Below are 25,521 nucleotides of genomic sequence, written 5' to 3' on the forward strand. Positions count from 1 at the left end.
AATTAAAACTCAGACAGCAATCGTACAAGCCTACGAAGCAGGGTGGTACCACACATGAGGACGGCCGCACAGCAGAGTTGAGGCTGAGACAGATTTTACTGCTGTAGTAGCTGCATGTAAAGTTCTGAGGTGAGACTCAGAGTGTTTTAGTTGGAGAGGAGTAAAAGAGGCAGGAAGCAATGAGTATCCACAACCGAATGTGACTGAACACCCTCTCCAGGCAGGTTCAGGTGAACTGAGGCCTTTGCAGGAAGCAAGAGTGTTTGTTTAATAACAGACTCAGATAAAATAGTGACAGAGCCTCAGCCTGTCACGTGTCACTCACTGAGAGGTCTGTGCCTGGTGTTTCTCTATGGTGACTGTCCCAAAGAACCCAGACTAGCTTTTATGCCCAGGACACTGTACTTGTGCGGCTGCCCATTAACCAGGGCCCTCAATCTCAGTTCTGTGGGGAGAGCATGGGCAATTTTGTTCAATGACGTCTCTCCCATACGCTCTTCAGCACGCACCGCGCTGTAAGCACTCAACATGTGATGAAAGCTGGGGGCCTAGTTAAGTGCACGAAGGCTCTTTTGGCACACCACAAGAAAGATTTAGTGAATTATTTCACCTGTAAGTATTAAATAAATTGGGCCGGAAGAGATGGCTCAGTGGTTAAGAGCGCTGGTTGGTCTTGCAGAGAACTGAAGTTCAGTTCACAACACCCAGACCGTGGCCCACAACCATCCATAAATCCAGTCCCAGAAAATCTGATGTCATCTTCTTCTGGCTTCTACAAGCCCCAGGCACACTTGCAAGCAAAACATGCAGACATATAAATAAAACAAATCTAAAATAACCAAGCACTGCATCTAGCGGTGACAGGAGAAGAAATGCACTGACGTCTGTTTCATTTACTGTGACTAAATAACAAATAAAAAAGACGGAAATCTCTGTGCTCACGGTTTACTTCCTAAAAAGGAGGAATAAAGGTGGCTGTAAAAGTACACTCAAGATGCAGCGGTAGGTGGATCTCTGTGAGTTCAAGGCCAGCCTGGTCTACAAAAGGAGTTCAAAGACATTGAGGGCTACACAGTAAGACCTTGTCTGAACAACAAAAAAAAAAGGAAAAATAATAAACCAGCAAACTGTGGTCAGTGATAACTGACATAGAGAAAAGTAGGAAGGAAGAGGAATGAAGGGTGTCACAGTGTTGCATGTCTAACAGCACCCGTGTGTGTGTGTGTGTGTGTGTGTGTGTGTGTGTGTGTGTGTGTGACAGAGACAGAGAGAGAGCTTGGATTGTTAAATGTTAAAACTTAAACACTTCAGGTAGTTTCTGTGACTTGAGTAAAGAAGTTACACCTGGCTGGCAAGATGACTCAGCAGAAAGAGGCATTTGTGACTCCCCCCACACACTGGACACATAGGATTCTTCTTGCCTAACTGGTACCTCTGTCCCCGGCAGTATCTCTCCATCCCTCACACTCCTGGTCTCTAACAGCCATCAGTCCGCTGAGTCCGTGTGCTCATTTTTAAGCTTCCCGTGTGAATGAGAACATGTGGAACACGTGTGGCTCTTTATGCCAACGATACAATTTTCTTTCTAAGGTTATCATTTGAATTTGTGGTCACATCACTTAATTGTTGGTGAGTGAGGCACTTACTCATAGTTATTCATTAATTTTTTTGGGCTATAAATCCCTTCAATGCTCCTATAAAAGATAGGGTTCCCATGCTTAGAATATTTAGCTGGTCTAAAGCTACTTACGTAATATTTAAGAGTTTAATAAAAAGCCTTTCAACATTCTTTTTTTTTTTTTCTTTTCTTTTTTTTCGGAGCTGGGGACCGAACCCAGGGCCTTGCCCTTGCTAGGCAAGCGCTCTACCACTGAGCTAAATCCCCAACCCCGCCTTTCAACATTCTTATTGTGCTAGTATGTGCTAGTCTTACCTGTTTAAGGAGAGCCAACACAAAAAGTGGGAAAAGCCTCAAGGAGAAAGGAACCATGAGGCCTGGCTGCTGGCTACTCAGGACTGAAGAGCGGTAAGCTGAGAGAGAGTCTATGACAGCGTTCACCAGAGCATCCCGGGCATCACTTAGGCTGGCAGTCACTGACCTATCAACAGCTAGTGAGGTGAGAGCAGGGCAAAAAGAGAAACAGGATACAAACTTGGTGATTTGTCTAAAAAGAACAGAAGAGATCATTCATGAACCCTCGCGCGCACACTCTCTCTCTCTCTCTCTCTCTCGCGCACACACACACACACACACACACACACACACACACACATGCACGCACGCACGCACGCACGCACGCACGCACGCACGGGTGAGGCTAGCTTGCAGGAATTGGTTCTCTTTACATGATGTAAATTCAGGGACTGAAGTTAGGTAGTCAGCTTGTAAACAAATTTTTTTTGGAGACAGAGCTTCTGGACCAGGCTGCCATCAGACTCACAGAGATCTACCTGCCTCTGCCTCCCAGGTGCCTAGACATCCAGCCCAGTGAATTGTTTTCAGAGCAGACTTAAGCAAGGCTATATGAATGAACACATTAGTTCATAAAAAAAATGTTAAATGAGCTGCTGTTGAGATCAGGACGGAATAATGCCCTAACTGTGCTTTAGTGATTCCGTGCTATGCATTTATACGAGGCAGTTTTTTCAGCTTTGACGATAATAAACCAACTCCAAGAAATGATGGCGATACCCCACAACTGACATATCAAGCAGTTCAGCCACAAGTTTGTATGTAAAAATAAACAAGCACAGTGATCTCACTAATATGCAATTTGCTTTTGTATTTACTAAATGGAGAGACTATGAATATGCCAATTCATAAAGTTTCTTTATGGCTCGTTATCAATAACTGATTTGTAGATCTATACGCCTGGGCTGCATAAAGTATGTGTGGGTCCAGGGGGTCAGTTGTTAGGGTGCAGACGCTGAGGAAGCCTTCCTTCACATGTCGGAGGTCGGAACTCCTAAAGCACATTAGCAGCAGCTCCAGCGAATGCCCGTACTAAACACTATATAAGAAGTGGTCATTTGAGGGGCTGGGGAAGTGGCATCGCAGATAGGAGTACTTGATGCTCTTGTAAAGGACTTGGGTTCAGTTCCCAACAGACATGGCGGCTTACAACCACCCTTAACTGTCCTTCTGGGGTTCCATGTCCTCTTGTCCCTCAGGTACCAGGCACACAAACATGCACAGATACGTAGAGGCTAAACACCCACAAACATAAATAGAAATAATCTTTTTTTTTTTTTTTTTGGTTCTTTTTTTCGGAGCTGGGGACCGAACCCAGGGCCTTGCGCTTCCTAGGTAAGCGCTCTACCACTGAGCTAAATCCCCAGCCCCTAGAAATAATCTTAAAATATATCTCTATTTTTTATATTTATAATCCTTAAATAAACTTTCAGAATATTGGATATTTTAAAACAAAGGATTATTTATGACATCCAAAGTAGACAAACATAGAAAGCCACTTACTGGTGGCTCACGGTCAGTGAGGGTAGGAGGGAGCACTAATGGACATGAAATTCTTTTGGGGTGATAAAAATGTTCTAAAATTAGACTGTGATGATGGTCATACCACCGTAAACATATAAAAATGAGAATTACCCAGTTTAAAAGGTTGAAATCCCTATAATACATAATTATGCCTCACTAAAACTCAAGCGAAATAGTCATGCGATCTCAGTGGACCTTTTTGTTTAAACAAAGAAAAGCACTCTAACGTCAAAACCTCTAAGGTGGGGGTTGGGGATTTAGCTCAGTGGTAGAGTGCTTGCCTAGCAGGCGCAACGCCCTGGGTTCGGTCCCCAGCTCTGAAAAAAAGAAAACAAACAAACAAACAAACACCTCTAAGGGAACAACTTCAGGTAAAACAAAAACATATGCACATGTAGGTAGTATGGTGTGTAATATCTAAAGCAATAACAATTCTTACCCATATTGGCCAATAACCCTGAAATTGCTTGCACATCAGCTCCAAGAAAGACTTCATTCAGGGTAGAGACTACAGGCAAACACAAAGTATGGACTCGGATTCTTCTTTCACCTTTAGGGGAAACAAAAGAGCCATTTCTAAACGAGGTTATGTTAAAGAGCTTCGTTTTTCTTTTCCTTTAAAAATTTTCAATCACTTTGCTTATTTATTTCCTATTTGTACATAGAGATCAGAGGACAATGTCAACAAAGTTGGCTCTCTCACTATGTGCATTCCCGGGATAGGATTTAAGCCATCAGGCTTGGTGACCTTTACCTGCTGAACACTCTGCCAGCCCTTGAAACCATTGCTTTTTTAACTTAGAACCAAGAAGGTCATATAGAAAGCGAATACCCAAGAAAGTATCAGAAAAAAAATTTCAGTTTTATATTTTAACTATGAAACTGTTCTTATTCAAGTATTAAATAGACAGCAGAAATTATAGTTGTCAGCTAATAAAATGCTAGCTTTTCTTCTCTTCCTCCTGAACAGGAAGGCCTTCAACTCATAATCCTTCTTCTTCAGCTGCCTGAGTGCCAAGATTAGAGAGCCACACAACTATGTCTAGGTTTAACAAATCTGCCTTCAGAAAGGACTTTAGGCTGGGCGTGGCGATGCCTTTAAAACTCAGGAGGCAGAGGCAGGCGGATCAAGGTGAGCCTGATCTACACGGTCAGGACTATTACACAGAGAAACCCTGTTTCAAAACCCTACCCTGCCCTAGAAAAAAAGATTTATTTTTATTTTATAAGTATTTTTTGGTTCTTTTTTTTTTGGAGCTGGGGACCGAACCCAGGGCCTTGCGCTTCCTAGGCAAGCGCTCTACCACTGAGCTAAATTCCCAACCCCATTTTATAAGTATTTTGCCTATGTGTGTATCTTTGTATCATGTTGGTGCTCGGTGACAGAGAGATGGGATACCCTGTGATTGAAGTTACAGACGACTGTGAACTGCCATGTATGTGCTGGGAACACACCTGGGTCCTCTCAAGAAGAATCAAATTCCTTAAGTGCTGAGTCACCTCTCCTGCACCAGTTTCATATATTAAAAAGTATTTTTAGACTTGTTTATTTTTGTGTATGAATATTTTGCCTGCATGTATATATGTGCACCATGTTTGTGCCTGGTGCCCTCAGAGACCAGAAGAGGGCACTGGACATTTTGGAAATGGGAGTTACAGGTGGTTGTGAGCCCCCGTGTAGGTATTGGGAACTGCATTAAACCAGGGTCTTCTGCAAGAAGAAAGTATTTAAACTGCTGAGCTACCTCTCCAGCCCTCAATTTTATATTTGTTTGAGTTTTTTTTTTTTTTCTTTTGAGACAGGGTCTCACTGTGTAGTTCTAGCTGTCCTGGAACTCATTTACACAGACCAGGCTGGCTCAAACTCACAGGGATCTGCCTGCCTCCCAGGTGATGGGTTTGAAGGTATATGCCACCATGGCTTATATTTTTTAATAAGAGTTTTTTAAAATTAGTATCTCAGTATCTTTTCTTTGGTAATCATAACAGCAATCTATGAATAAAAAAAAACAACAACATGGGGGCTGGAGAGACAGCTCAGTGGTTAAGAGCACTGACTGCTCTTCCAGAGGTCCTGAGTCCAATTCCCAGCAACCACATGGTGGCTCACAACTATCTGTAAAGGGATTTGATGCCCTCTTCTGGTGTGTTTGATAATGTACTACAGTGTACTCACATATAATAATAAAAAAACAAAAACAAAGAAACAATATGAAGACCTTTGGGTTTGGTTGCTGACACTTAGGGAATGACTTGATCTTTGACAGCCACAGCCATGGTTTATCTTGTTTTTCTTTATCTCCTTTACTGCTTCTCACCACAACTGGATTGTGTGCATTTGCTTCTACGTCCATTCATGAAAAGGTGCGGATCTTGCTCTGAATGGTCTAGCAGCCTTTTTTGCATTCAGCATTAGCATTTTCAAAGCTAAAGATTCAATTAAGAGTGTTGGGGACTGTCCAGGAAGTCAGGACAGTGGTCTCTGTCACTTCTGTGCTTCCTGTATACTCATAATATTTACTCCTTTTCAGGTTTCTGATGGGGTGGAAGACTAGATAATTAGTCTCACAATTAAACTTGAGTTGTTTAATATTTAGAGAAATGTTTTAAGTCTAAGAAGGTATTTTTAGGTTAATAATGCAGATTAAATAAAAATTGATTTAATACAGAACTCTGAACTCACCAGGACAGGATAAGATAATAAAATACTTTCTCGTGAGCTGTTGAATACAAACAATCTGGACCTTTTGAATATAACTCTTACTTAATATGTAGCTGTCTTCAGACACACCAGAAAAGACATCAGATCTCATTACAGATGGTTGTGAGCCACCATGTGGTTGCTGGGATTTGAACTTAGGACCTCTGGAAGAGCAGTCAGTGCTCTTAGCCCAGCCTATCTCTCCAGCCCTGTTTATTATTATTATTATAAGAGAAAGAACCTTTTATTTAGACAGAAGGGGGACTTGCTGAGGTAAGGTCTGTTGCTATGGATTGTAATGCTAAGTACTGGTCCTGGTTGTACCCAGTGATGAGGAAATTCTCCTAAGACCCAAGTGATGCTATGTAACTTTACCACCAAGTTATCCCTGATTGGTGAGTAAAGATGTGTATAGCCCATAGCTGGGCAGAAGAGAGGTAGATAGAGTTTCAGTATTCTAGCTTGGGATCTGAGGCAAGACCAGGGAAGGAGGAGAAGAGGGTGGGGAGAGGAGAAGACTACATGGAGTAGGTGAGTCATGGAAACATGGCCTAGGGGGCTGGCCAACTGGATTAAGAGCAGCCCAGGCGGAACATGACAAGTTATAATTTGGAGTTATTCATAGGGAAGTAGAAACTAATATCTTAGAGGACAGGTTTTTGCCCAACTCTAGTGCACTGAAGGCTTATTATAAATATAAAAGATGTCTTTTTATCTGGGAACTGAATGATGTAAGGTGGGATAAAAAAGTACCCAATTGAGATTAAACAGTTTCTACGACACTGCTGTTATTTTCAGAGCTGAGCACTGTGACCACAGCCTCAGACATGCTAAGCACATGTTCCTCTACAAGTCAGCATCAGCAATTAATTCTGCACTTTACACAAAGTCTCATATTTCCCAGGCAAGCCTCAAAGTTGATGTGTAGTCAAGAATGCCTTATCTTTCTGCCTCCATCTCCCAAGTGCTGGATTGTAGGTGTGTACCACTATGCCTGATTTTTGCCACACTGGGGAGAGAGCTGGTCTTTGTGCATGCTGGGCAAATCAACATCTACATCTCAGCATAATAAAGGGATTTTCTTTCATTTTAGATGGGGTCTCTCTGTATAACCCTGGCTGGCCTTGAAAGCACAGGAATCCTATTTCTGCCTTCCAAGTGCTGGGATTAAAGGCATGTTTCACCTACTCTAAGATTTTTGTGTGTCTTGCATGTGTGTGGTACATGCATATATACCATGTGTGCACATGTGTAGGTCAGAGACTAATATCAGACTCCCTTCCTCTATCACTCTCCACCTTGTTTATCAAGACTGTCTCTCATTTTAATATCGTGGCACCTTTCCTTTAGTAATTGCCCATGGTAAAGTCCGAAATATCAGATTAGTATTGTTATTTTTGGTACTAAGTATTTAATCCAGGACCTCACGCTTTAAGACAGACAGACAGGCAGGCAGAAAATGAGCTTATCATCTCTACTGACCAGCTAGCCAGCAAGTCCCTGGACTCTGCCATACAGCACTGAGGTCATAAAGCTGTAGGTAGTGAGGATCCACATTCTGTGCAGCAAGAACTTTGTTCACTGAGCCACCCTCCAGCCCTACCGGGATTTTTGAAGATTTAGTTACTTTTATTTATGTGTGTGTGTATGTATGAATGTCACATGTCTGTGGGTGTCCATAGAAGCCAGAAGGTTTAAGATTCCCTGGAGCTACAGGTGGTTGTGAGCTGCCCCACAGAGGGCCTGGGAATAACAATCTGGGTCCTCTGGAAGAGCAGAAAGCATTGTTAACCACTGAGCTATCTTTACAGCCTAGAGAGAATTTTTTTAACCAGAATGTCTGATCATAGATAAATGTCTGTTACTGGGAGTGCCAGGTGGTGCATGCCTAGAATGCCAGTTAGGAATCTGAGACAGGAAGAGCTCAAGTTCAAGGCCAGCACAGCACGTGTCTACACATGGTGGCCTTGTCTCAAAAAAAAAAAAAAAAAAAAAAAAAAAGAAAAAAGCTGGGTGGTAGTAACCTTTCCTCCTGGAGGGAGGTAGAGCAGGCGTATCTCTATGAGTTTGAGGGCCAGCCTAGTCTACAAAGTGAGTTCTAGGACAGCCAAGACTGTTACAAAGAAACCCTGTCTCAAAAAACAAAACAAACAAGCAAGCAACAGAAGCAACAACAAAACAAAACAAAAAGAAGAAAAAAAAGAAAGGAAAGGAAAAAGAAAAACTCACAAAGATCCACCTGCTGAAGTCAATAAAACCATTTCTTTTAAAATAAAATGGTTTGGGAAGATAAAGACAGATCCCTTGACTGGCTCAATAAAAGTAGTAATTCTAAGATGAGAGTGGCGTCAGCCATAGGACAGCAGCACACCATAGACTGCTCTGCCCCTAACTGTGCCGACACACACTGTACACTTACACACCTGCTCACAGGCTCGGTCTCAGCCCAGGGTGTGCACGAGCCTTTAATCTCAGGACGGGAGGCACAGGCAGGTGAATCTCTATGTATCGGAGGCTGTCCTGGTCTACACAGCTAGTTCCAGGCCCAGAGCAGAGCACAGAAATTCTGTATGGATTCTGTATCATGTTTTTTGTGAGAATAAATGCGAACAAAATTTACCTTTACTCGATGTATATAAGAGTGCTGACTGAAAGGAAACCAGCTGCGTGTCGGTGAGGCTCTCTTCTACGGACATCTGTACTGCGTACCCAGCATCCGGGTTTACGTTGGGAAGAGACAGTAAGTCTGTAGAACGGACGAAGAAGTTTCCATGGAAAGTATGGATGGAAAGACCTAGAATAAAAAACTGTCAGCATCATTATCATGTACTTACTTATGAGTCTTTCAGAGAGTAAAATAGCTTAGAGAAGACAGACTCTGATGCTGAGGGCAGTGGGTCTCTCCTGAAATCACAGTGAGAAGACCGCACACTCAGAAACCTCCTTGGAGGACGCTGGGAGTACATAGCAGCATTCTGTTTATCTTTAGAAGTCTGTCCTTGTTATATGCATTCACTTAATTTGGGAGGAGAGGGACACCTGCGCACCACAATGCACACACATGTGCAGTGTGCAGGACTTGGTTCTCTCCTTCTATCACGGAGGTCCCACATTAGCCCAGGTTACGAGGTGTGGCAGCAAGAGCTGCCTGCTGAGCTGTCTCTCTGGGACCAGCATTTTGATTCCATGTTTAGCACGCGCACACACACACACACACACACTCTTTCTTTGGAGATTTGGCCCCTTTTTAGAAAGTTGAAATCACAGCATAAATGTACACAGTTCAGTAGTTTTGAATACATTCATAATATTCTATTTTTAAAGGTCGTTATTATTTTAAATTATGCACATGTGCATGTCTGTGCATAAGTTAAATCACCTGCAAGAGCAGCGTGTGCTCTGGACTGCTGAGCCACCCTTCTGGCCCTAATATTTCCTGATTTTAAATAGATTTTTTCCCTTTAATTACATATGTATAATTTCACATTCTAAAACTCAATGTATTTCTGCAGAGTAAATCCTGTAAGATACATTTTTATTTTATTTTTTTTTTAAGATTTATTTATTTATTATATATAAGTACGCTGTCACTGTCTTCAGACACACCAGAAGAGGGCATCAGATCTCATTACAGATGATCGTGAGCCACCATGTGGTTGCTATTGAACTCAGGACCCCTGAAAGAGCAGTCAGTGCTCTTAACCACTGAGCCATCTCTCCAGCCCCACATATTTATTTTTATCATGTACCCTCTGTGATGGAAAAAAAAAAAGAGTTCCCACCTTTGGTGCACCGGATCCTCATGACTGCCTCAAATCCAATCTTGCGAGTAAGGTACCTGTGGAGTTCCTTCTGGAATTTCTGAACTTGCACTGGATTGTGCTGATGGTGGTACGAGGGATAGTAATACACACTGCCTGCTGAGTACCGAGAGATACAGCCTGCAAGAGAACACACTCCTTTCAGTCAACCTTTGATTCACTTGTGTGTGTATGTGTGACTACGTTATACGTATACATCCAGTTTCATTATTTTAAATTAGGTGCAAGAGAATGTTGGGTCTATCCACATGAGTACAAGTACCTACAGAGGCCAGAGGCATCAAGTTCTCTAAAGCTGGAGTTATAGGTGGATGATGAGGGCAACATAATGTGGGTGATATTGTACACACACACACACACACACACACACACACACACACCTCTCACATCTCAGCCTTTCAATACAATCCTCTAAAATAGTAACTACTAATACTCCACATCAAAGTAACTACCCACACTCTTCTCTAACGACTCAAAGTGCCACCAAAAAGAATATTCTACTCCTTTAAAACACTGCCATAGCAAGCAATTTCTCTACCTCCTCACACTAAATTAAGAGTAGAACACCATGGGTAATGGTGTATGATTTTACTCCCAGCACTTGGGAGCAAGAGGAAGTAGATCTCTGTGACTTGGGGCTGGCCTAGTCTACATAGTGAGTTCTGGAATAGCCACGGCTATATAACACTGTCTCAGGCTGGAGAGATGGCTCAGCAGTTAAGAGCACTGACTGCTCTTCCAGAGTCCCTGAGTTCAATTCCCAGCAACCACATGGTGGCTCACAAACACCAGTAATGAGATCTGATGCCCTCTTCTGGTGTGTCTGAAGACAGCTACAGTGTACTTATATATAATAAATAAATAAATCTTTAAAAAAAATGGAGTCTTTTTAGACATTACAGATCTATGAATAAGAGTATTTAAAAAAAAGACAGTATCTCATAAAAAACAAAACAAAAACAAGACAGCTGGGCTGTGGCGTTGCATACCTTTGATCCCTGCACTTGGCACTTGGGAGGCAGAGGCAGGTGGATCTCTGAGTTTGAGGCCAGCCTAGTCTACAGAATGAGTTCAAGGACAGTCAGGGTTACATAGAGAAAGTATCAAAAAAAAAAAAAAAAAAAACCATTAAAAACAAGAGTACAAGGGAATCAGGTTTCAATAGATTAAAATGTCTGATAAAGTCACTGGTCAGCAGGTGGCCAGGCATGGTGGCGCATGCATATAGTTTCAGCTACTTGAGAGGCTGGGGTGTGTTATGGTGGGTGGGGGTGGGAATGATTACTGAGGCCAAGATTTGGGTAACACTAAGACCCCATTTCATAAACAGAGAACTGGGCCAGCATGATGGCTCGATGGGTGAAGGTGCCTTCTACCAAGCCAGACAGCCTGAGTCTGATCCCCGGACCCACGTCAGGTCCAGGAGAGTCAACTCCTGTGGGTTGTCTCTGATCTACACATATACCACATATATACAAATATAAATAAATTAATTTAAAACAAGAAAGAAACCTGTGACAACAGTGACTAACTATCCCACAGAATAAAGCTTATTTTTACCTGGTTCTCTATTTGGAACACTGTTACAAAGAAAACATTGAATAGAGGTCACTGTTGGGAGTGACAGCACGAGTCTGCAATCCAGCATGTGAGAGGAGGTAGAGGGACAATCAGGAGACCAGGCCACTTTGGAACCCAGAGGAAGTTCAAGGTCAGCCTGGGCTACCTGAGGCTTTGTCTCCAAACAAACAAACAAACAAACCCCAAATCAAACCCCCAACAACGACAAAAAAGGAAGGGAGGGAGGGGCAAGAACATACCTAGAGAAGCCAAATCGGAATACTGTCCACTGAGAAGGAATAGGTCTACGGCTGCCTGCTGCCCAGAGCAGTCCAAGGCTAACTTCTTATAGAAGTCAGTGGATGGTGTCAGGTGTATTTCCTATTAATTGTAGAACATAAAGAGATTTTTAAATTCACCAAAAAATAAATACATAGGTTATACAGGGTTAAAGCACTTAGGGAGGGCTTATGTTTATTCTGTTTACTATTAAGGAATACTTAAAAAAAGAGAGAGAAAAGAAAAACTTCTATTACTTATAATAATTATTATTAATTTAATCATTAAAGACAAAGGCAACTATTATTTTCTTTTTTTTTTTTTTTTTTTTGGTTCTTTTTTTTGGAGCTGGGGACCGAACCCAGGGCCTTGCGCTTCCTAGGCAAGCGCTCTACCACTGAGCTAAAGCCCCAACCCCGCAACTATTATTTTCACTTTGGGCTAAGAGACTCTCCATCTGATGAGGACATGCTAATGATTCCTACACGGCCTGTGTTCAGTCTGTTCAGTACCCTAAGAGGCAGCAGTAGCACCTTCTTTTCTTTTTTTCGGAGCTGGGGACCCAACCCAGGGCCTTGCGCTTCTTAGGCAAGCGCTCTACTGCTGAGCTAAATCCCCAACCCCTCCTTCTTTTCATCTACAGAGAAACAGGATGTAAACAATCAGTTACGCAAGTGCAACTTCTTTATCCCGCCAGGAATGACATGGGTACTGTTATAAGGTAGACCTGCTTTTTTTTTTTTTATCTTTTAGGAAATGCAAATTCCTAATCCTCTTACACAAAAGGAGCTCTGAAGAAATCCCTTGCTGTAAGTCTACTAAATTGTGTCCATTTTCTTTTTTATTTGCTTTTGGTTTTTTGAAACAGGGTTTCTCTGTGTATACCTAGCAGTCCTAGAATACTTCACTCGATGGACCAGGCTGGCCTCAAGCTCATAGAGATCCAATCGCCTACCCTCCAAGTGCTGGGATTGAAGGTGTGTACCACCACCGCCCAGCTCCAAATCATGACCTCCCAACGGTCACTGTGGTTCCACTTTGCCCCTAACAAATTAATTCCCTTAGTCTTCCAGACTTTCTCATCAAAGCCAAGTTGAATTTCTAACAGCCTAAAATATTGAAGATAATAAAGTACAGATGTCACAGGTAGGTACAGAAAATAATAGGACAGTTGTGTGGATACAGAAGTGAAAGCCTTCAGTCATTACTAACAGCCCCTTCTCCTACAGCCGAAAAAGAAAAAAACAGAGAACAAGCTCTCTGGCGGAAGGGACAGTTCCAGTACAGACCAGGCCAGACACCTGGTGGTCTAACCTTAGCAGATGACCTTTGGTTGGGTTCCTCTCGTGGTTTCAGGGCTCCGACACCAAGCGTTGGGAGTTGTGTTTGGAAGACAGACATTCGACCACCAGTTGGTGATATCAGCTTAAATGCAGCCTGAAGTGCAGGACCCAAGGCGCTCTGGGTCTCCAGCGTCTTAGTAAACATTTGCGGTAACGTTTTCAGTAAATCTTGGACAAGCTTGTGAAATAAGCAAGAAGACTCAAGAATGTTAAAATGAGATCTTTTCACAATATATCATTTAATACAATAGACAGGACACCGAATCATGATGATGGTCTGAGAATCTATGGGCACTACAATAAACAATGAAGTTGGTCAATGACAAGAAAGCCATTTTAAGTAAACATTATAAATTGGCAAGCAAGACATCAAAGCTGGGGCCTTACAGTTCTTGCACATGCAATAGTCCAGCAAGACTGTAAGTCCAGAATGTATGCAAAAGAACCATCACAATTTAGAAAGTTATCTATGTTAATGCCATGAAACATGGCTTTCTCTGTCACCTTTTCATTCTTTATTCTTTTAAGTTCCAAAGTGAGTTTAACTCTTTCCTGTTGCAAAATCTAAGATATCCAGTAACGATGCCAACTAGTAGTATTACTATAAAAAAGAAACAAAGTCAGAACCAACTGCCTATTTAAGTTAGGTCGTACAGATAAGAGAGAATTAATGGGGAAAATATGTTGTGCTCCAGCCCAGTCCCCACTGACAACAGTGGAGAGCACAGACTTGCTAGTTAAGTGTTCCCCTACGGCATATATGCAAGTACAGGGTAGACAACATCCCCCCTTCAGACACATTCTGTTCACCTCTCACTGTATTATGTCATGGCAATTTCCAGGCAGGTAATAAGAGTTTCTTCTGAACTGACCCAATGACACTCTGTGAATCAGAAAAGCAAAGCACTGAGAGCAGCCTGGCTATGTGCTTCCGCAGTGACCAGCAGTGGTCTTTCAGCAACCCTCCCTCTTCCCACACAGCCTGGCCTGCAGGACAGGCCACTCCAGGCGCTCTTCCCTAGGGAAGAGACTCGACATCAGCTCCACGAGAGAACCTGCTGCCTTAGAGTAGGAACAAGCAGTACAAGGCTGACCTCAAGAACTGTCCATCTAATTAATGTAAGCTAAGAGAAGATAGAAAGTGCTACATAGCCTAAAACACCAAGAAAAGCCAAACTTCATTTCAGAAATACGCATTGAGTGTTAAAATTAAGCATGGCAGGTAGGAAAGCGCCTTACCTCTTTACTTTCATTTAAGTTTACTAGTAAGTTCTCTGGCATCGGTATAAAAACATCTGAAAGAGGGAAGAAGCATTCACTTAATTATTTATCTTTTCTCTTGACTTTTTTAGACAGGATTTTACTGTGTAGCCCTGAAACTCTTAAAGTAGACCAGTCTGACCTAAAACTCACAGAGATTCACCTGCCTCTGCCTCCCAAGTACTAGGATTAAAGCTGTGTGGTTACTACGCGCCTTGCCGAAGACATTCTTAGCATGAGAAGGACAGCTGTGGAGCTAGAGAGATGATCAGCAGTTAAGACCACTCGCTGCTCTTCTGGAGGACAGAACAGGTTCAGTTGCCAGCACCCACGTGGCTAACAACCATCTCTAACTCCATTTTCAGGGGCTCCAAGACTACTACTTCCTGGCATAAGCCTGAAGGCACTTAACAACATACAGCAATGCTTTGTTTTTATCTGAAATAATAATTTACTAATATTTTCATCATACAGACAATACTGCTTCCTGAAGGAAACTGCCTAGCAGTGCCCCACTAATGGTAGGTACCACAGGATCACGTGAACTATAAGGCACTCCATCATGGCAGGTGAGCCTCTTAGAATAGCCATTCTTTTTTTTTTTTTTAACATTTATTTATTTATTATGTATACATCATACAGCTTTCTGTCTGCATGCATGCCTGCAGGCCAGAAGAGGGCACCAGACCTGATTATACATGGTTGTGAGCCACCATGTGGTTGCTGGGATTTGAACTCAGGATCTCTGAAAGAGCAGTCAGTGCTCTTAACCTCTGAGTCATCTCTCCAGCCCTAGAATAGCCATTCTTTACTTGTTTGCTAGTGTTTTGTTTCATTTTTTTTAAAGATTTATTTATTTATTTTATGTATGTGAGTACACTGTAGCTGTCTTCAGAATCACCAGAAGAGGGCATCAGATCTTATTACAGGTGGTTGTGAGTCACCATGTGGTTGCTGGGATTTGAACTCAGGACCTCTGGAAGAGCCGTCAGTGCTCTTAATCACTGAGCCATCTCTCCAGCCCCTTGTTTCATTTTTTAATGCCCACATGTTGTGCATGCCTTGAGTAACATCTTCAGAAATACCCTCCCACTGCTTTGAAACAAGATCTTTCATTAGCCTGGAGCTGACCAATTAGGCTAGACTGCCTCGCCAGCAAGGCCCAGGGATCTGCCTGACTCTGCCTTTCAGGCTTGGGGTTCTAAGCACACCACGTCTGGATTTCCGTGGATTTCTGGAGGCAGAATCAGGTCCATTGGCTTGCAAGGCATGCACTTTACTGACAGAGCTATCTCCTTAGCCCCTCATTTTGTTCTGAGACTGGGTCTTACTAGGTAGCCCAAACTGGCCTGGATCTTCTTTCTGCTTCTGCGTCTGTCTCCCTAGTCCTGAGACCACACGTATACACTATAAACCCCTGTTAAAAGAAAAACAAAGGGTTGGGGATTTAGCTCAGTGGCAGAGCACTTGCCTAGCAAGCACAAGGCCCTGGGTTCAGTCCCCAGCTCCGAAAAAAAGAAAAAAAAAAAAAAAAGAAAAACAAAAACTCCTGCTCAAGGCCAGCCTAGGGTACATGAGATCTTGTCTGAAATCAGTAATGTTTTACTAATTTTTAGGACCTTCATAAAAATCCTTACTTTTTGATAAGTGAATAAATGAATGTGTAAATTCCTTATAATTCTTCATGCACACATGTTCTCGTCCTAGTTTGATTTCAAAGGAAAGCAGTTTAATTCCTAAGAAAAATATATTTTGAATTTATTCTCCATATTAAATTCATTATTAGGGTTGGAGTCACAGGCCAATAGGTTAAGAAGATTTGATCTTCTAGAAGATCCTAGTTCAAATCTTAGCATCCATGTCAGGAACTCACAACTGCCTATAACTCCAGTATCAGGGGACCCAGAGACTATTCTGGTCCTGGGGCACATATTCATGGACAAAACAAATAAATTTTTAAAAAAACTCACTATCAAGGGCTGGAGAGATGGTTCAGAGATTAAGAGCACTGACCAATCTTAGAGAGGTCTTGAGTTCAATTCCCAACAAGAACAACCATCTATAATGGTACCCGATGTCCTCTTCTGGTGTCTCTGAAGACTGCTACAGTGTACTCATATAAATAAAATGAGTACACTTTAAAAAAGTTCATTATCAGATACATAATTACAAGTGTTTTTCCCACCCTACGGGTTGTTTTCCTCCCTATATGAGTGTTCCCTGACAAACTGGTTTGTTTTTCTTTTGCAGTTCTAGGGACTAAATCCAGGGCCCTGCACATGTGACGGAAGCATTCTACTACTTAGTGACATCCCAGCCACAAAGCCTTTTAATACGGGGCCTTACTATGTACTTCAGGCTGGCTTCGAATTTCTGCGATACCTCCCAAAGGCTTGTATAACAGGTATACACTACCATACTCATCGAAAGTTTATTTTTGTTTCTGAGACAGGGTATCACCTATTCCAGGCTGTCTCTGAACTCTCTATGTAGCTGAGGATGAACTTGAATCCTTCTGTCTTTTTAAAATAAAAAATAAAAAAAACAAAAAAATAAAAGTTAGGGCTTTACGCTGTAGGTCCTGCTGGCCTGGACCTAGCTGTGTAGAGTCAGCTGGGCTGGCCTTGAAGTCAATGACCCTCGAGTCACGTGCTGGGGTTACAGGTGCCATCACTGACCAGCACACTTTTTTTTTTTTTCTTTTTTTTTTTTTCTTTTCGGAGCTGGGGACCGAACCCAGGGCCTTGCGCTTCCTAGGCAAGCGCTCTACCACTGAGCTAAATCCCCAGCCCCGACCAGCATACTTTTAACTCTTATGTTTACCATACGTAGTTTTATGTGGTGTTGAGGATCCATGAATGTTTGACGAACACTCACTACTGAGCACTGAGCCGCTTTAGCTTCTCAGCAAAGGTTATTCAAATGTTTGTCTGTGTGCAACATGGGGAGAGGCGCGCCATGCATTTGGAGTTCAGAAGAGAGGTCACGGAGTCTGTTTTCCCCATCTACTTACACAGTTGCAGGTGTCAAGCCCAGGTCATGAGGCTTGCACAGCAAGCATCTCTACCTAGTGAGTCAGCTTGCCAGCCCAGTAAACGCTTTTAATATTGATAAAAACCAATTATGTGTTTTTGCTTTTCCCTCTAACTGCTGTGTTTTGGATGATACTTGTGGGAAGTCAGAGACCCTCCTGCCTGTATCCCTGCTGCTGGAATTACAGGTGCTCACCACCATTGTCTGGTATATTTTTAACCCTTAAATTTACTTCTTTCTGTTTTTTTTTTTTTTTTTTTTTTGAGACAGGCGTTATTTACCTCAGGCTGCCCTAGCACTCAGTGTAGCTGAGGTTGGCCTTAGGCTGTCTGAGTTTCCAGTCTCCCTCCCAGTGCTGGGATCACAAGCACGTGCTGCCATATTTGGTTTGCCTAATTTTCTCCAAACAGCACAAGCTCACTCGTTTCTAGTCATTTCCTCTCACAGAATGGCCCTGAGTCTGATTTCGAGCTTCAGCATCCCATGACAGTGATCAACTTCCTTTGCTGCCTATGTGGCACAGGCAGGAGCTCTCCCACACAGCGACACCCACAGCCCTGAGGTAGGAAAGGAGAGACACTGCTACATCTCCCACAGGCTCTAACAGCAAGCTGGCTTTGTTTCCTTGCTCAGCAATCATTTCTCCTCCATAACCCTTCTGGTCTCTGATAAAATGAGACTGGACGTAAAGACTCCATTAACTCTATCAGTCTAGTAACTTTCTACTCAGGACTTCCCTTCAGCCTGGCCCTGTGGTACACACAACTTTAAGGCTATCCTGGGCTATTATTCAGTGGGTTTATACTAGAGTCATATCACATATAACATTTCTCTTTATTATACTAGTCATATCACACATTACTGACACACCAAACACTTCTGAAAGGGAAAACTCTCCAGACAGTTCAGTGAGTTTAGAGTATAACACATACCGTCAATATCTGAAACTATTAGCATCTGAGGCTGGGAGAGACCTTCCTGAAGGCTGTAGAAATGGATAGTGCTATCAAACGTTATGAAACCGATCTTCGTCCTAGTGTTGCCAGGAAGCCTAGAAACAAATTCACAGAAAAGTTTTAATCATTGTTCACACACACATACACACACACACACACACACACACACACACACACACGCAGGTTCATTCTCGCCCCCCCCAAGTGTCACATGTAAGCATGCGCTGTAATAGTAGAGTGGCCCAGCACACACACGCACACATGCACACACACACACGCACACACGCACACACGTTCATTCTCGCCCCCCCCGCTAAGTGTCACATGTAAGCACGCCCTGTAATAGTAGAGTGGCACGCACACACACACACACACACACACACACACACACACACGTTCATTCTTGCTCCCCCCCCCACGTGTCACATGTAAGCACGCCCTGTAATAGTAGAGAGGCCCAGCACACACAGGTGTTTACAGCAACCAAGGTTTACCCGGTGAGAAACCAACCTCCTCAGGGGTAAGAGCAAATAACCAACAAAAGCCACAAAACTGCAGCCGTTTAAAGCCAGCTGCTTCTACAATGAAGGTGTAAATAATCTTTTGGTATATTTGAGTTTTTAAAAAACCTGGAAAATATATACAAAACTGGGCCCAAATTCAAGTTATTTTATAAAGAACTCTGGGGCTTGGAATTTGGATCAGTGGTAGAGACCTTGGGATAAGGCTCTGGGCTCAGTCTCCAACATCACAGGAAAAAAAAATGCTTCAAAAAATTATGATACAGCATTTTAAACTGCAGTGTGGGCTGGAGAGATAGCTCAGTGGTTAAGAGCATGGCTACTCTTGCAAAGGACCCAGTTCAATTCCCAGCACCCACACGACAGCTTACAACTGTCTGTAATGTTCTCTTCTGACCTCCTCTGGCACCAGGCACATATGTGATGCGCACACACACACCAGGTACATATGTGACACACACACCAGGTACATATGTGACACACACACACACACACACACACACACACACACACACCAGGTACATATGTGACACACACACACACACACACACACACACACGCAGGCAAAACCCTCATACATGCATTAAAAACCACACACATTTTAGAAAAAGAAAATTAAAATGCAATGTAAACTTAGCTACATGTATTTGAAACAATTACATAAACCTTTTTTTTTTTTTAATATTTTCCCCCTCCCCTTCCCTACATAAACCTTTTTTATTATTTAGTGCCTTTAAGAAGGGCTGGAGAGATGGCTCAGGGGTTAAGAGCACCCGACTGCTCTTCCAGAGGTCCTGAGTTCAATTCCCAGCAACCACATGGTGGCTCACAACCATCTGTAATGGAATCTGGTGTATCTGAAGACAGCTACAGTGAACTTATATATAATAAATGAATAAATTAAAAAAAAAAACAAAGAGGAAGAAAAGTGTCTTTAAAGGACCCAACGTACAGGACAAATTTCTTAGCAGGAAAGGAACTGGCTTCCAGCCTTATTCGTGCTTGGTTCCCATGTACGGCTTAGGTTGTGAGATACAAACTCAGAGGAGCCAGAACGCACTTGGCCAATGTGAGGGAGTTCCTCAGTTTGTGGGAAATCTAGCCTATTACTTCTTTTCTTTTCTTTTTTTTTCTCGGAGCTGGGGACCAAACCCAGGGCCTTGTGCTTGCTAGGCAAGTGCTCTACCGCTGAGCTAAATCCCCAACGCCTAGCCTATTACTTCTTATACTGAAGGTCACAGTTATTTTATACGTTATATCCTGTGTCTATAACATTTTTTTTTCCTTTTTCTCGGAGCTGGGGACCAAACCCAGGGCCTTGTGCTTGCTAGGCAAGCACTCTACCGCTGAGCTAAATCCCCAACCCGTCTATAACATTTAAAACATAGATCTTTTAAGAGACAGAACCATGACAACCAAATGGAGTACATATAAACTATTTGAATTTCTACTCTAGTGAGCCTATGATGCTATTGGTTGAGACAAGTAGGAAAAAAAAAATAATGAACAGAGCTCATGTCCATAATCCCAGCACTCTGGAATCTGAGGCAGGAAGATTGCTAAAAGTGTAAGACCAGACTGACTGAGGCCTGCCTTGACTGCAGAGTAGTATCTTACACTTTAAAGGCAAAATGATATGATGGTCGAGATTTGCTTGAAAAGAGTCAAGTGGTGATAGGTGTGATGGTGCACACTTTTAGTCTCACTAGTAGGGAGGCAGAGACCAGCGGATCTCTGTGAGTTCAAGGCCAGCCTGGTCTGTTACACAGAGAAACCCTGTTTCGAAAAAAAAGAAAAGCAAAGAAAAAAGCAAATAAAAAAAAAAAAAAGAAAAGAAAAGAAAAGAAAGAAAGGAAGGAAAGAGTCAAATGGAAAGGGGTGGGAAAGAGGATTACATGAAGCAGACCAGCAGAGTGTTGACGGTGATGGCACTGTGAGCTCCTCACAGTCCTCTTCACACTTACACAGGCCTAAACTAACCCATTACCTGGTCCTTCAGAACATAATTATGTCCTTAAAAAAAAGAAAACAACCAAACCAAACCACTGGGTGTCACAGCCTTTAATACCATCACTCGGGAGACAGAGGCAGGTGCTCTCTGAGTTTGAGGCCAACCTGGTCTACAGAGTGAGTTCTCGGACACCCAGGGCCACATGGAGAAACCCTGTGTCAAAATAAAAACAAAACAAACAAAACAAACCTCCAAAACCAACTGTTCATTTTGAACAGTCAAATTAACCGAGTAAGACACTTACAGATCCAGATTGTCTAACAAACTCTGGCAAACTGAATTCAAGTATCCAGTTTCTATTGCGTTGTGAGATACGTCAAATACAAAGAGGTACACTGGAGGTTGTGGTGGTCGTAACTAGAGGGGAAAAAAAGAGTTCAATTAAATATATCCAAGAGTATTAAATTGATATTTACACTATGGGGTCACATACAAGAAAACTACCAAATGAATATTACTAAAGGGCTAAGCAGATGGGACTACTTCCCTGAGTACAAATGCACTTCACGTTTACCACAGGCTAGCCTGTGTAAGCAGTCCTTTAGAACATACTTAAAGACCTGTGAAAAAACTAACTGCTCAGTTGAAGATACTGTTTCAAATTTAAAGGAAGAGAAGCGTGTCTGGCACAGCTCAGAAGAGACTTCTCCAGGCAGGAAAGAGCACACGCCCTCACAGGGCTTCCGGCAGTGCTGGCAACGCTCTTAATGTGCAGGGTATTTTGCCTGCATATATGTGCACCGTGTACACAACCTGGAGGGATGCTGGAGCCCCTAGAACTGGAGTTACAAGATGGCCGTCAGCTCTCACGTGGGTGTTGAGAATCAAATTTGGGTCCTCTGGAAATCTACCAGAGCCTTTCAACTGGAGCCATCTCTGTAGCAACTAATATTATGGCCTTGATCCACACAGTACTAAGACAACTGCTTTACTTCATAATTATTTGATAACCTATACACTTAGGTTTACTTGATTTGTCTATTGAGCATATTTCTTCTTTTTCTCTTCTTCTTCCTCCTCTTCTTCTTTAATGTTTTTCAAGACAGGGTTTCTATGTAGCCCTGGATGTCCTAGAAGTTCCTATGTAGAACAGGCTGGCTTTGAGCTCAGAGATCTACTTGTCCTTGCCTCTTAAATGCTGGGATTAAAGTTGTGTAGCACCACACCCAGCACATGCTTGGGCTGTTTCGCTTTATCTTGGAAGAGAACTGCTACCAAAAACTTCAGTGATTCAGTTAAAAAAATAAGACTGACGGGCTGGAGAGATGGCTCAGCCATTAAAGGCTAGGCTCACAACCAAAAAAATAAGACTGACTCCTCACAGATTACATAGTAAAATAGACTAAGTCTCACGTATATGTTGAAAAAAATTACTATATAATATATATCCCTAAACAGGGAGACAGCTCACTTGAAGTGCTGCCACAGAAGCATGAGGATCCAAGTTTAATCCCCAGAACCCATGTGAATACTCTAGGTTGGAGGAATGCGTTTGTAACCAGGGCTGAGGAAGCAGAGACAGGAGGATCCCTGGGGGAGGATCCCTCATCAATGAAAGAGCCTTTTCAAAAAAACAGGGTGATTGGCTTAGTGATACACGCCTTAAATCCAGCTTCTCTCAGGAGGCAGAGGCAGGTGATCTCTATGAGTTCAAGGCCAGTCTGGCCCCAAGTGTTCCAGGACAGGTCAGAGCTATATAGTGAGAACCTCTTCAAACAAAAGCAGAAATATGATGGACAGCACCTGAAGCCTGACACAGGCCGCTGATCTTTGGCTTACATGCACGCACGCGCACAGAAGAAAGAAATATGCTCATTACGCGCACAGAAGAAAGAAATATGCTCATTAGACAAGTCGAGCTGGTGTTCCCTGTTAGCATCATTTTCACATTCCTTTTTGCTTAGATACACCACTCAAGGCTCAGTGAGAGAGTATCTAAATCAAGAAACCCGGGCTTTTTGTTTTTCAGTTTATGTATATATGTGAGTATCTGCATGTACATACATGCACTCCTTGCATGCAGTGCACATAGAAGCCAGAACAGGGCCTCTGATCCCTGGAAACCACAGTTACAGGACATTGTGAGCTGCCACATGAGTGCAGGGAACTGAATTTAGGTCCTCTGCAAGAGCAGTAAGAGCTCTTCGCCCTACCCCACTTTGTTAATGACTTCTTTATTTTTATTTTATGTGCATTGGTGTTTTGCCTGCATGTATGAATGTGTAAGGGTGTCAGATCCCCAGGAAATGGAGCTACAGGGAGTTGTGAGCTCCATGTGGTTGCTGGGAATTGAACCTGGGTCCTCTGGAAGAGTAACCAGTGCTCTTTAACTACTGAGTCATTCTTCCAACCCCAAAGCTCTTAATCCCTAAACCAATTTGTTTGTTTTTGAAGACAATTTTATATAGCTCACACAGGCCTAACTCCAGAGTAATTCAGGCTTGAACTAATCCTCCTGCCTCTACCTCCTGAATGCTGAGATTACATAGCATTATTTATAAAGCACAGAATTTGATTTAACGGAGATATAAATATGATCCCAAAATTATGTTGCAAATTTCTTGATATAGACAAGATATTGCAGTAGAACTTCACACACACTTTACACACATACATACATGTGTGTATGTGTATGACACATGCATATGATGTGTGTATGTGTGGGTACATGCACATCATGGCCCATGTATGGAAGTGAAAATAAAACTCCCAGGACCAGGTCATCAGGCTTGTTCAGCAAGCACGTCTACTTGATCAAATACATTCTCAGCTAAAAAAGAGAACTTTGTTAAGTTATCATATTATTTTACTTAAAATTCAGTATAATGGCTGTGGGTATAGATTACAACCATAATCACATTATTTGGAAGTCTAAAGCAGAATTATAAGAACTTTGAAGCTAACCTCAGTTAACCAGCAAATACCAGACCAACCACACCTACATAGTACATTAAAAACAAACAAACAACAAACAAGACAACACCACACCCTGCTCCAGAAAGAAAGAAAAAGAGAGCTTACTTACCATGTACTCTGAAGGAGCCATAAACTCAATAGTAGCATTCTGGACTTCAGGTCTTTTGTGAGGTTCACCATAAACTCTGGTTAAAGGATTGTACATGAATTCTTCAGGAACTGTACAACACAAACAAGTTATTAATAAAAAGATTAATTTAATACCTTGCATTTTGATTTTTATTAATTTAGGTGTTGTAATCAATTTAATACAAGCTAAAATTAAAGGAACCAACTGACATTTTAAAAGGGTTCTGTGTAAACTCCTCCTGCAATAGATGGCAGTGAGAGGAGCTTCGCAGACAACTGCAATCATTGTGACTTTCCCCAGCACCCAATGTCCTGTCTAATTCCTTATTTCCAAACAAGCTCGAAAAGATGGTTAAAAACTCATTAAATGCCAGTTGTTTTCCGAAATCTCCCAATTGTACAGCCATTGACCTTTGACACAGGAAGCTGCTCCCAGACAGTGAAGGTGCAACTTTGTCAGGGTAAAGCCACGTTTTATTGTCACCAATTGCCTTCACACAATACCAACTGCCTCTCCTTAAAATTCACTATGTCAGAGTATGTTAGGAATTAGCTGTCATTGAACCTAGTTTCCCAGAAATTGTTTAAAGATTAAAGTCCTTAGGCTGGGGGAGTCAAAAAAACAAACAAACAAATTCATAAGGCGGTGCATGCCTGTATGCTCAGCATGTGAGAGACTGAGGCTGGAGGATCACCACCAAGTTAGATGCCAGACTAGGCTACATAGCAATAAATTCCAGGCCAACCTGGAGTATAGTGGGAGTCCTTGTCTCAAAAATCAAACAAAGGGCCAGCAAGATGGCTCAACAGGTATGGGTGCTTGCTGCCAAGTTTAACCTGAGTTTGATCCTGGAACCCACATTGTAGACAGAGAAAACTGATTTCTACCAACTTGTCCTCTTACCTCCAAGTGCATATTGTGACATACACACCCCACCCACAACACACACACACACACACACACACACACACACACACACACGAGATGAAGAAAATAGCAAATAAATCACAACAACCACGATCAACCTAAAATCGTTATGTACTCAGAGTAGCTCATATACAGGGGGCTACAACCTTCATCACAACTTCATGTGTGCATTACAGCATACACTTTAAAGGTAAAGCTAACACTATATTTTCTGAATTTTTATAAAGTAGGAAATATATTTGGTTTTGTTCTGTAGCCCAGGCTGGCCTTGGCCTCCTCAAGGGCTCAGATTACAGGCATGTGATACCACATTAAGCTAAGTCTCAACTCTTAATGAAATTTCTTCCAGAAAGACATTTAAAAATTTCCCTTCTCTGTCCTTTGAGTCGTCTTATGGAGGCAGCCCAGGTTGACCTTGAACTCTCTGTATAATATCCAGGATGACCTCCTGGCTCTGCCTCTCAAGTGCTAAGAATTCAAACAGAATGCTGTCGGTTATATGATATCCTCAAATATAAATTATAAAGCAGTTACTGAGAGAACACGCCTCTTCCATTACTGATCACA

General features: G+C 42.3%; 1 protein-coding gene across 1 annotated transcript in view; it reads right to left on the reverse strand.

Moving 5' to 3' along the window:
• The window catches only part of Sec24a (SEC24 homolog A, COPII coat complex component), a 75,261-nt gene that overhangs the window by 13,473 nt on the left and 36,267 nt on the right, over positions 1–25,521 (reverse strand). The window contains exons 10-19 of the mRNA NM_001105780.1: positions 24,007–24,116; positions 21,226–21,338; positions 18,426–18,544; positions 14,440–14,495; positions 13,172–13,378; positions 11,839–11,959; positions 9,980–10,138; positions 8,818–8,991; positions 3,936–4,046; positions 1,934–2,109 (exon numbers count right to left, since the gene is read on the reverse strand). Coding sequence (NP_001099250.1) covers positions 1,934–2,109; positions 3,936–4,046; positions 8,818–8,991; positions 9,980–10,138; positions 11,839–11,959; positions 13,172–13,378; positions 14,440–14,495; positions 18,426–18,544; positions 21,226–21,338; positions 24,007–24,116 — 1,346 coding nt within the window. The remainder of the gene's footprint in view (positions 1–1,933; positions 2,110–3,935; positions 4,047–8,817; positions 8,992–9,979; positions 10,139–11,838; positions 11,960–13,171; positions 13,379–14,439; positions 14,496–18,425; positions 18,545–21,225; positions 21,339–24,006; positions 24,117–25,521) is intronic.

Source organism: Rattus norvegicus, chromosome 10 (genome assembly GCF_036323735.1).
Source record: "Rattus norvegicus strain BN/NHsdMcwi chromosome 10, GRCr8, whole genome shotgun sequence".
NCBI classification, from domain to species: Eukaryota; Metazoa; Chordata; class Mammalia; order Rodentia; family Muridae; genus Rattus; species Rattus norvegicus.